The 13,226-nt window shown below is 40.0% G+C and overlaps 1 protein-coding gene across 1 annotated transcript in view; it reads right to left on the bottom strand.

Moving 5' to 3' along the window:
• The window catches only part of Clk (circadian locomoter output cycles kaput protein Clock), a 938,225-nt gene that overhangs the window by 539,034 nt on the left and 385,965 nt on the right, over window positions 1-13,226 (bottom strand). The window contains exon 6 of the mRNA XM_068225986.1: window positions 1,180-1,269. Coding sequence (XP_068082087.1) covers window positions 1,180-1,269 — 90 coding nt within the window. The remainder of the gene's footprint in view (window positions 1-1,179; window positions 1,270-13,226) is intronic.

Genomic DNA, 13,226 nt, shown 5'->3' with positions numbered 1-13,226 from the left:
GTGGAGGCCACTGCGTAGGCTAACTGGAGCCACCGGCAGTGCCAATGCACTAAGAGACTTTGTCTCATCACTAAAAATTGATGCCTGCTTGGCCATCAGATGATATAGATGTTGATTCCCATAGGGAATCTGAAATATTTGTCCTGAATGAGTAAATTTATAATACCAATATAAATGGTCCGTTATTGGACATTATAAATTTTCCAGCTAACTCATTCTTGGTTGCCAGCGTTTCGCCCTCGTGTGCTAGGGTGGGCTCATCAGTTGGTACCTAGCACACCTACCAATACGCTGGCTGGTGCATACCGTGGAGGCCACTGCGTAGGCTAACTGGAGCCACCGGCAGTGCCAATGCACTAAGAGACTTTGTCTCATCACTAAAAATCCTATGGGAATCAACATCTATATCATCTGATGGCCAAGCAGGCATCAATTTTTAGTGATGAGACAAAGTCTCTTAGTGCATTGGCACTGCCGGTGGCTCCAGTTAGCCTACGCAGTGGCCTCCACGGTATGCACCAGCCAGCGTATTGGTAGGTGTGCTAGGTACCAACTGATGAGCCCACCCTAGCACACGAGGGCGAAACGCTGGCAACCAAGAATGAGTTAGCTGGAAAATTTATAATGTCCAATAACGGACCATTTATATTGGTATTATAAATTTACTCATTCAGGACAAATATTTCAGATTCCCTATGGGAATCAACATCTATATCATCTGATGGCCAAGCAGGCATCAATTTTTAGTGATGAGACAAAGTCTCTTAGTGCATTGGCACTGCCGGTGGCTCCAGTTAGCCTACGCAGTGGCCTCCACGGTATGCACCAGCCAGCGTATTGGTAGGTGTGCTAGGTACCAACTGATGAGCCCACCCTAGCACACGAGGGCGAAACGCTGGCAACCAAGAATGAGTTAGCTGGAAAATTTATAATGTCCAATAACGGACCATTTATATTGGTATTATGTTTTCAAGGTCCTTCTATGTTTTCTTTTAGATCCTACTGTTATACAATTCATAGAAGTTCCTGGTCTGTCAATTGAAAAAGGGACTCTGATTCCCATTATAACGTAGAAAAAACATCTCAACAATCATATAGCTGATTTGTTGACTTTTGCAACCCACATTTTGAATTAACAATAAAAATTCATATGTCACTAGATTCATGGCTGGCACTTACAGGAAGATGACCAAGCAAAGAGGTGATACTTTCAGAAGCATAGAATATTCTTCCAGATGATGAAAATACCATTATGAATCCATCTAATGCCTGCAAAAGGAAGAAAAAGAAAATTACCATCATTACACTGTCATAAAATTTAGGGATCATTAAAGAATGAATAATGTGAATTAATTAATTTAGTTAAATAAATAAATAAACGAATAAATTAATTAAATACATACACACACACATTACATTTCTCCAGTAATAACTAGTATTTCCCTCTAATTCATTCTAGGATACTTATATACCAAGTCTCCTTCAGTCAAATGTTTCCGCCTTCAAAGCCAAGCTTGTATTTTACCCAACTGAAGACGGTCATAGAGAGAAAATCACAGTACTTCTTTGAAATCTGAACAACTATCACTGAATTACAATGGTAAAATATTATTATGCATTACCCAGATGCCTTCATTAACAAACAAAAATCAGATGCCCACAGAGTTGCTAATTTCCTTATTAACAATCTATCTATTAATAATCTATTATTTCTGGTCCATAACATATTTTATTATTTTTCATTTTTCAGTGGTTTAATGTTGCACTAACATAGATAGGTTTTTCACATGATGGGACTGGAAAGGACTGGTACAGGGAAGAAAGCTGCCATTGCTTTAATTAAGGTACAAACCCAGCAATAATGAACAATGTATTATCCACGCTAGTAGGCCATGTTCTAGGAGCATATTGTGGTCTCTACATTTCACCAAAAACTGCATTTGGCATCTTCAAGGTTCCAAGTTATACATTTCATTGTTATTCCGTATCAACCTTGAATATTCAGAATACGTAGATATTCGAGGATTTCCACCAAATGAATACAATTTTTAATACATATTTTAAAAATATGCAGTACATGTTTTATCTCCTGGGAGACATCTTCAGTTATTTAATACAGTTTAAATTAAAATAAACAGAACAGACATTGACAACGATGTAGTATAGTACAACTTTTTAAGCCCTAGAATTAAACAAATGAGTATGCACTGAGTAGGTACATTTTTAAAAGGTGCTTAGAACAATATCTGAGTCGTAAAATTGGAGCCTTAAAGGTAGAAAAAACATCCACTGTTTCTTCAAGTCACTATAATCACACTTTAAAAATCTTCTCTTTAAAGTAAAACTCGTCCATCTTATGATTAATAAAAAATACATTGTTCATAAGATTCCTTAATTAATCTTGACTGAAGCAGGAAGAATTCCACAAGGTTAAAAAAGTTGTGGAATTCATGTGTGCAGTGTTCAATAACGATAAGTATCTGGAAGAAGAAAACTGAACTATGATCGGAATGAACTGAAACAGAATTTTAGCATATTAGTTGGTGAGAAAGACAAAACACTCCCCCTCCCCTTTTTTCCAACCGGACTGGTATCTTCAAGAAAAAAAAAAAAAATAGTTGCCATGACTTTTGCCCCAACCCTCGTAGTCTGGAGACAGTTCTGCAACAAGACAAATCGAGATCCGATGTTAAATGAATATTATTCTCTATCAGATTTTGTTCATGGTGTGTCTATGGTCACCATATATAGTTCTATCAAGCCCATCGAAATTTACTTAGCTCCACTGAAGTATGAAGATAGCAAGAGTAGAACTGCAATGGTAAATCCCAATTTAAATGTATAGGGTAAGGTTTGAACTAAACATTCAGATAACATTTCACTATTTAAATCATTATTAAATGTCAAGTTGGATTTCAGAGAAGTAGAAGTTTGAATTACGCTGATAAAGTCACAAGCAGTTATTTTCTCGTGTTTGAGATTTTAGATTTTGGATACGGTAATGCCTGTAAATTTTAATCTGTTCATATGCAGTTAGAAATGACTATGATTAAACAGTTACTTATACCCATCGTCAACAGTCATGCCTTGTGAACATTAAGAAGTGCTGTAAAATTTATTGTGAATAAAAATTAATTAATGCTAAAAAATAGTGAAGCTAGGTTTGCAGGCCCGATTAGGAGTTATAATGATCCAGACAATAATAACTATGATGACTTTCATTAATTAGGACTAATTATTGCCTAAATTAGAGACGGGGAGCCCCAATGGTTACTTTGAACAGTGTAGATTGAGATTTGTGCTTTTCTTTTTCAGGTCAACGCGGATCCTACATGTATCATTGAAGGTTTTATTATTTGTGTGCATTTGTTTACGAAGTCTGAAGATAATAATTTTGTTGTTATTTTTTAATCAATGTTGATGTTTTGAAGTGTAAATACTCCTGCAAAACTTCTATTTACTGACACTTTAGTGCTCGGCACACTCATTGCTTGTAGAAGTTGATTCCCATAGGGAACCTGAAATATTTGTCCCAAATGAGTAAATTTATAATACCAATATAAATGGTCCGTTATTGGACATTATAAATTTTCCACCTAACTCATTCCTGGTTGCTAGCATTTCGCCCCATGTGCTAAGTTGGGCTCATCAGTTGGTACTTAACACACCCACCAAGACACATGTCTAGTGCATACCGTGGAGGCCACTGCGTAGGCTTCTTGGTGCCACCGGCAGTGCCAATGCACTATGAGAAACTTTGTCTCATTACCAAAAACTGATGCCTGCTTGGCCATCAGATGATACAGATGTTGATTCCCATAGAGTTAGCTGGAAAATTTATAATGTCCAATAACGGACCATTTATATTGGTATTATAAATTTACTCATTCAGGACAAATATGTCAGGTTCCCTATGGGAATCAACATCTGTATCATCTGATGGCCAAGCAGGCATCAGTTTTTGGTAATGAGACAAAGTCTCTCATAGTGCATTGGCACTGCCGGTGGCTCCAAGTAGCCTACGCAGTGGCCTCCATGGTATGCACTAGCCATGTGTCTTGGTGTGTGTGCTACGTACCAACTGATGAGCCCAACTTAGCACATGGGGGCAAAACTCTGGCAACCAGGAATGAGTTAGCTGGAAAATTTATAATGTCCAATAACGGACCATTTACATTGGTATTACACTCATTGCTGTTACATCTACTTCATCTACATCCACTTGCGGTGATTTTGCTAGATTTTTGATAGGTTAGGGACAAGGTGACAGCTTAATTATTTAAATATAAGCAACGGTCAAATCAACAGCACTCTAACAACAGGCTACGTCACTGAACAGATGGTTTCTTATTTTGATTATGTTCAAAAATTTAAGATTTCAAATGTTAGATTTAAATAATGGGTTATTGAAATGATGTTAATTAATTAATAAATTAGAATGACTTCTAGATCTATTCAATTGACCATGGAAATAATTTAATTAAATATTAAAACAAGGCAAATATGGCCTTGCATTTTGTGGCGTTTATTGAATAATTGTTACAACCAAAAATTAATTTGATATGAGGATTCATGTGAAATCCAAACCATGGCAGTAATAATTCAATAGGGTGGTCCAATGTTAAAAGCATTGTTATTGACACGTTAATTGTGAAGAAGGATTCCTGAGAAAATCCGTCATGATAATAATAATAATAATTATTATTATTATCATTACAATAGTAATAACATATTCAATTGGAGAGGTCCAGTGTTTGAACGTACAACATAATTTGATGATTTTGAAAGAACAATATCAGTGATTCACGAACACATCTTATGACAACTTTATACAATGTGATGTAATTTTAATATATGCTTCAGAGGTTTATATTTCTACATTTTTATAATTTAATTCAATTTTCATCATATTTTCACCATTTTCTTTAATTTTATTTAACTCAGTTTTATTTTATTTCCTCGTCCTATGGTTAATACATTTTAGTTTAAATTGTGTCAGTCTATTATATTTGGTAGAGTAGCCTGAGTTAAAAACATTATGTACCCCATCAAGATATGGTAGACGATGCAATCCTGAGAGTAGGGAAAATAGTTGAGAATTAAAGATGTGCTGGGAACTTCATGAGCTCATCATCTACTCACTCAAATATGGTAAGAATGGTACAGTATGTTGTTTTTTTGTTTTTTTTTTTTTGCTAGGGTTTTACGTCGCACCGACACAGATAGGTCTTATGGCGACGATGGGAAGGGAAAGGCCTAGGAGTTGGAAGGAAGCAGCCGTGGCCTTAATTAAGGTACAGCCCCAGCATTTGCCTGGTGTGAAAATGGGAAACCACGGAAAACCATCTTCAGACAGTATGTTGTTGCTGCAAATGTAAGAATTGGGACTATGAATATTTTGACCATGACTGGAAAAACTGAAGTACTTATCGATATGATGAAGAGGAAAAATCTATCAATACTGGGAATGAGTGAAACAAAAGGAAAATGGCAGGTAGCATGATTCTCGGAGATGGTTACAAATTATTATGGAGTGGACATTAGGAAGAGGCCAGAAATGGTGTAGCTTTGCTGATAACAAAAGACATGGACGCCATTACTGAAGTATCCTATAAAAATGATAGGATCATTAAATTATCTATGCAGCTGGAGTCCACAAATTACACGGTAGTGCAGGTATATGCACACAGGTTGGATGTAGTGCTCAAGAGAAGGAACAATTCTGTCAGATCTAGAATATATAACTGATGAAGAAAATGTCATTATCATTGGGGACTTAAATGCACAAGTTGGGACAGACAGACTTCGTTATAAGGAAATCATTGGAACACATGGGTTTGGGAACAGAAATGCAGAAAGTGAACAACTACTTGATATGTGCAGAAGGAATGGATTTTTCATCAAAAATACCTTCTTCCAAAAACAAGACAGCCACAAGATAACAAGATATAGCTGGGATGGAAAACGTAAGTCTCTCATCGACTATATCATCACTAACAAAGGAGGAGGGAAATATGTAACTGATGTCAAAGCTATCCCCAGTGAGAGTATGGACAGTGATCATAGATTATTGATTGCAGATCTAAATCATGTGGCTAACACAACCCCGAAGAAAAGAAAAAGAAAACGTAAAGTGAAGACTTGGAAATTAGAAGAAGCCAAGCTGAAGGAAGAATATAAAATAAGGATACAGACACTTACCAGAAGAGGAAATGAATACAGTAGAAGAAGAATGGAAAATTTTTAAAGATACTTTGGTGGGTGAAGCTAAAGACCTATGTGGAGTAACAGGATCGACCATGAAAGAAAACGAGACATGGAATGACAGAGTCAGATTGGCAATAAAAGAGAGAAATTGGGCAAAAAAGATGCTAGACAAAGAAAAGCAAAGACATGCACAAGATCCAGGTGACCAAGAAATGACTAAACTACAGGAACTCTACAGGGCAAAAAAACTTACAGCTAAGAGGATAGTAAGAGAAGAGAAAGAGAAAAATGGAATGAGTTTGTGGAAAAGTTGGAAGAGAACAGCAGAGGAAACAAGAAACTTCTTTACAGAGTAATTAAAAACAAGCAAAATAACATAGAAAACATCAAGGTAATAGAGCAGGACAGTGGATCAGTAGTACGAGAGGAAGATGGAATCAGGAGAGAATTCAAGACCTTCTTTGACAAGCTCCTGAATGCAGAGGCATCAATGTAATTCAAAACAGAGAAGAATCTGAAAAAAGTGCAGAGCCCAGTAAAAATATGGAACCACCAATCATATGGCTGGAGATAGAGAAGAGCCTTAAAAGTATGAAGAAAAGGAAAGACTTACATAATGAACGGGAGATAATGAAGGCCATACTTAACGCAAACCAGGTGGAAATCTATGATGGAACCTCCACCACGCCCACCCTAATGCAGACGAGAGGAGTCCTGCAGGGAGACCCAATGAGCCCTATGCTATTCAACCTGATGACATCGGACATCATAAACGAACTGGGGACCGAAAAGGTCAAGCTAATAATGTACGCAGATGACATGGAACTGATATCCAGGGATCCCATGGATATACAGACTGCATTCAATAACCTCAGAACATGGGCAGATAAAAACTTGCTAACCATCAACAGTGCTAAGACAAAAGTTATGAAATTTAGAAGGGGAGGAAAACTGGCAACATATGACGTCTTCCGTAACGGAAATGAACAACTCAAGATCGTGTCATCATTTAAATGCCTGGGTATCACACTGGAGACCACAGGCTCAACCTTCACACTGCATGTAAAGGAAAAGCAGCGGCAGCAACCAAAGCAATGTACGAGATCCCCAAGCCACAGAACCTCTCAATTAGCACTGCAATGGCACAATACAAGCTTAAAGTGGCACAAACTAACTGTTGCAAACATGAAAAGAATAGAATATATAAAGGCCAGGTACATGAAACAGATCCTACAGATCTCAAAATTTACAAAGAAATGAATGGCATACATAATGGCAGACGAAACATTCCTTCTGGAAGACATCAAACAAATATTCGGGCTACAAGACACCGCCACATCGACTGCTGTCCTTGAAGAAAGGAGACAGAAAGCCCAGCAGACATCTGAAGGTTTCTACGAAATGGAAGTAATGAAGAACAATGAATGGAAGGGCCTAAACTACAAACTACGCCATGTATGCACACACTTCGGTGTCCACGGATTCCACAGGAAAATATGCCTAACCACCAGATTTCACGCCCCAAATGAAGAATGTGTTGTATGTCCTCCGCTCTCTTCGCTCAGCGCCAGCCAGCCGCACGCACGCAAGCGTGGATCATTCGAGACTCGACGTGCAGTCTTCAGTGCGCGTCTGTTACGTCGTGTGCAGTATATAAGGAGCTCCCTGTCTGTCACTTATTAGGATTCTTCCCAGTGTCCTGCTCCAGAATACACTGAACGTCGAACACGGAGGCTACTCCTCTTAAAAATGTGTCTCGACCAGGTGGACGGAATTCTGGTAGTATGAGGTTTCACCTCAGGTCACTGCTCCATTTTCCAGTTCCTTCATCCATGTCGAGCCCCAATGTTGTATGCCACACATCCCCAAGCTCACTCAAGCTCCGACACACACATTAGATTCTCTAATTGTGAACATAGCTTTCATTTAGTACAAGCTTATGAACTCAGACACTTCAAGTTAGAAGGAACTCTCTTAGCTAATCTATGCTAGTGCAAATGATAGTTTTCAACTATCACGAACTTTATCTTTCCCAAGAACTATCTTTTCAAGATAGCAGTGAGTGTAAATACATTCAGAGTGTACATAGTGTATAGAAACAGAAACTCTCTCAAGATTCATCATCTACTTTGCTTCAAGACAATTTTATGTTTTATTCCTGTACATACTGTAGAATTCTGTGTGAAACAAAATAAATAAGTTGTGTTCTTGTAAACCTTATCTTGTTTACAACAGAATGTATCTGCCGTCTCTGCAGAATGACCTGTCCTAGGTACCACCTGATGAACTGTACTGAACAAACACAACGCATCAGCACGCTTGCCAAGGACTGGTAAAAAACAAAGTGATGTACCAAAAGAAAAGACGTATGCGAGAACCGTACCGTCAAATGAGTGAGTTTGAAAGAGGGCGCATTATTGGCATGAAAGAACGTTATGCATCCATCCGGGAAAATGCTGCTCGTGTGGGACGAAGTGTGTCGGCAGTGTAACGGGTGTGTACAGAATGGTTCAGAGAAGGCTGTAGAACACGACGAGATGGGTCTGGTCGCACCACCCAGACCACCCAGCAAGAAAATCGACACCTCATCCGAATGGCATTGCAGGACAGATCTGCATCCTCCTCGGCTCTGGTGCAACAGTGTCACACAATGTACACTAACAGGAGTGACAGTCCGTCACCGCTTATTACAGTCTGGGTTACTGGTGTGTAGTCCACTTCTCCGCCTACCATTGACTAATGTGCATAAAAATGTAGACAGCAATAGTGTACGGAACGTCAGTGGGGACAGGAATGGCAGCAGATAGTGTTTTCGGACGAATCCAGGTTCTGTTTGTTTGAAAATGATGGCCGCATTTTGGTTCTCCGCAGACAGGGGGAGAGGCATCACATTGACTGCATTCGCACAAGACATACAGCGCCAACTCAAGGCCTTATGGTGTGGGGTGCTATTGAGTACAACCACAAATAACAGTTGGCATTGGTGAGTGTCCAGAGCACTGTGACCAGTTTGACCTACGTGAATGACATCCTGCGACCAATAGCCATACCCTTTCTGCACGACACCCCGGACGCCATATTTCAGCAGGACAATGCGCAACCACATGTTGCTGCACGAACACGTGCCTTTTTGCTGTCACAGGATGTCAGACTGTTGCCCTGGCCTGCCCGATCACCGGACTTGTCACCAATCGAAAATGTGTGGGATATGGTGAAATGACGGCTGCGGCATTGTGACCCAATGCCAACCACCAAAGATGAACTGTGGAACCAGCACCGCCGTCTCGATCCTCTTATACTGCCTGCTCTATGCCACTAGTTTAACACAGGAAAGCGCGACTACCAATAGTTCTCCAAATCGCCGTAAGAGTGCAGCAGTAGACGCACAATCTTCGCTGTCAGTGTGGGTGTAGCACTGTATTATTGGTGCATGAATGTGTATGAAAACCTGAGTTATTTTGTACAATGAGTAAACGTGTCTGGTCACTTTCGTTCGTGCAAGATATATTTTGAATAGAACTGTGAAATGAATTAATCATGTTATGTTTATAGATATTTCAAAAGTGATTTTAAGGTGTTGGTACTTGTTTCTTTCCGTTCGTGCAAGGTATATTTTTCGTAGAACTGAAACTTCAGATTCTTTCCCCGAAATATTCAACTGTTGTATACCATGTTGCCAATCTCAGCAAGGTTGTTCGCAGCCAGAAAATATACGACTCCATGAAATACAGTCTAGAAGAGAACTGAGAGAAAAGCGGCTGTCGGCTTTATCTAGGCAAGGGCCTAATGAAGGAAGTAATTGGATATCCTCAGATTACTCTCGCATCTGTGCCTTTACACCTTATTTCAGAATTTGATGGAGCCTTCGCGGCTCAGGCGGTAGACGCCGGCCTCTCACCGCTGCGTTCTGTGGTTCAAATCCCGGTCATTCCATGTGAGATTTGTGCTGGACAAAGCGGAGGCGGGACAGGTTTTTCTCCGGATACTCCGATTTTCCCTGTTATATTTAATTCCAGAAACACTCTCGAATATCATTTCATTTCATCTGTCATTCATTAATCATTGCCCCGGAGGGGTGCGACAGGCTTCGCCAACCGGCACAATTCCTATCCTCCCTGCTAGATGGGGGCTTCATTCATTTCATTCCTGGCCCGGTCGAATGACTGAAAAGAGGCTGCGGATTTTTTTCCAGAAGGTGATTAAAGCCGTGGAGGATAGAGGATTCCTTGCGATAAAAATTGTGACGGACAATCACTAAACGCCTTCATGTTTAGACCTTTTGGACAACCTCAGATATCCAGACGATAATATTCCAATCAAACTAGAAACAGGAAATCAAATCCTAGCTTGCGGGTACTAGGTTCGTGTTGTTGAAGAGAGGATGGAGTGTGACATTTGTGTCAGCAACATCTCACTGCCTAGAGCTTCGACACCTCTAAATGGAACTGATTATACATCAGGACAGAGGAGGAGTTCGATACCCAAAACCTAGTTTTGTTGCTCTGGTGAAGCATCTCCAGGAGTTCGTTTAAAATGATGTGCCCTATTGTCGAAGTCCTTCAAGCGTATGAGCGTAATACGAGGACTTGCGACGTCTTCCCTTTCAGAATACCGGGCGAGTTGGCCGTGCGGTTAGGAGCGCGCAGCTATGAGCTTGCATCCGGGAGATAGTGGGTTCGAACCCCACGGTCGGCAGCCCTGAAGTTGGTTTTCCGTGGTTTCCCATTTTCACACCAGGCAAATTCTGGGCTGTACCTTAATTAAGGCCACGGCCGCTTCCTTCCCATTCCTAGGCCTTTACTATCCCATCATCGCCATAAGACCCATCTGTATCGGTGTGACGTAAAACAAATATTTAAAATCTTTCAGAATGTGTTTTGTTACAGTGTGAGGTCAAAGAACATCAGCAAAATGTTAGTGATATTATTCTAACCAAGTTCGTAAGACCTCTATTATTTGATATTGCGTTGCCAAGAACACAAAAAGTACGGTACCACTCCAAGCCTTCGTCCAGGAAAATCTTTAAATTGTGCATGAAGAGGCCAACTGCGACTTCGTGCAGGTAATATTGCCGATATTTAATATTACTGATGTATTTTACGAGCTTCAGTGAACATATGACCATACTGCATAGTGTTTTGTAGGCTGTCGTCATTAGAATAAGTTTAGATCATTGTGCGTCTATGTCTGCCATCTAGCGGAGAAATTTTGTCGCAGCGTAGTCGCAAAAAGGCTCGCATAGAGCAGGCAGTATAGGAGGATCGAGACGAGGATCGAGACGGCGGTGGGAACCAGGCGAATGAAGCATGGATGGCTAGACCCCGGGACGCCATTCGCGCCTTATACGCGTTGATGCCATCACGCATGGAACAAGTTATCAGTGCCCATGGAGGACCCAGTGCCTACTAGGCAACAGGACACATGCTGACCCAAGGTGACTGAAATGCTGAACATACTAATGAACATGTCCTGTGAATATGAACTTCCTATCTCTAGTCCTTCAAGGTGTTCAATTTTTTATGAACATGAGTGTATTTCAAAGTGAATTGGTCTATGTCAGTCAACAATTTCTTCGTTGGTGGTGAATTATACAATGTATACATACAGAGAAAGATACTGGCATAGTTTTCCTAGCTCAGTCCATGTTTATCCAGTCCCCATCGCTTTAAACAAATGGAATTACGTGGTTCCGCCAAGTCACACTTGTCTGCGACAAGATTAAAAAGTTGACGACGGCGTATTCTTTTCCGAGTTTATTCATTAGGAACGAAGTGAAAAATCAGAGATACGTAAACTCTAATGGATATATTACATACTATTACATATCTTAAGTACGGCCTATAGGCATTAGGGTGCACTGTGTCCACTGTGTGCTGAGACTGCCCGGCGGGTCTCATCATCCACAAGTAATGGACGGGGTTTGCGCGCACTCTGTGACCCGCTGGCGACCTCACTGAAATTGGAGGTCTTTGTGCAGCACAATTAGGTGGTATCATAAAGCTGTGCTGGAACTTCTGCTTGGAATGGCTATTGTGAATGTGCTCATTTTACATAATGAAATAATGGGGAAGAAATTGCAAATTGGAAAATTTGGAGAGGAGTTGGTCATCAGAATTTTGGGGAACAGTGTCAGAACACCAGCTACTCTCCCCACTTCTCCCAAACGCCGTCATATTTTGAAGGAAACAGAAGAAAAAGATGGCTGAAATAGAAAAGTACGTAAACGTTGCGTCATTGTTACGCAGAACTAGTGAGCATCCATGACAGAACTTATGCTCAGAAGCACTGCAAGAAAGTGTCCGCGTACTGTGAGGACGGATGATAGGAAATACTGTGAGGACTGTCCCAAGAAGACATCGTTGTGCCTGCTTTGTTTCCATAAGCAACACAGAAGTGGTACCTCACATTGTTACATTCATTCCTTTTTTTTTTTTTTCTTTTTCTTTTTTTTTTTTTTTTTACCATCAGTGTATTAGTTTAACAAAATATTAACTGTTTTAATAATCCATGTGTAGGATATAATTTTCTTTGTATTATTATTATTATTATTATTATTATTAATAATAATGATGATGCTGTTAAATATTCAATTCCAATACAACTGATAGTTATGATTTTCTGAACAGTGTTAATCTGAATGTCTCTATTCTTATATTTGTAGATATTTTCTTCATAGAAAATGACTTAAGTAATGGAACAAGCATATTGAATAATTTCTTAATTATCCTAGCTCCTATGTACTCCCTGCATGTCCCACTGTATATGAAGTTAGTTTGCCCTATGTAGAGACAAACCAGAGAGGATGAAAGCATAATCTGTGAACGGCACACGATACAGCTCCAGTACATATATTGTGTCATGAGACCACCGGCGGGTCTCACCGTCTAGGAGTTGGCGTGACCCGCCGGCGGGTCTCATAGTCGCCAACGTGTTAAATGCCCACATTTCCTGAAAAATGCTAAGTCCAGGCCCCCCTGCTATCCACTTAGTGAAGGCAAATAACAAGAAAAGAAATATTT

Source organism: Anabrus simplex, chromosome 2 (genome assembly GCF_040414725.1).
Source record: "Anabrus simplex isolate iqAnaSimp1 chromosome 2, ASM4041472v1, whole genome shotgun sequence".
Lineage (NCBI taxonomy): Eukaryota > Metazoa > Arthropoda > Insecta > Orthoptera > Tettigoniidae > Anabrus > Anabrus simplex.
The sequence above is the reverse complement of the archived record's forward strand: the minus strand, read 5'-3'. Positions and strand labels throughout refer to the sequence as shown.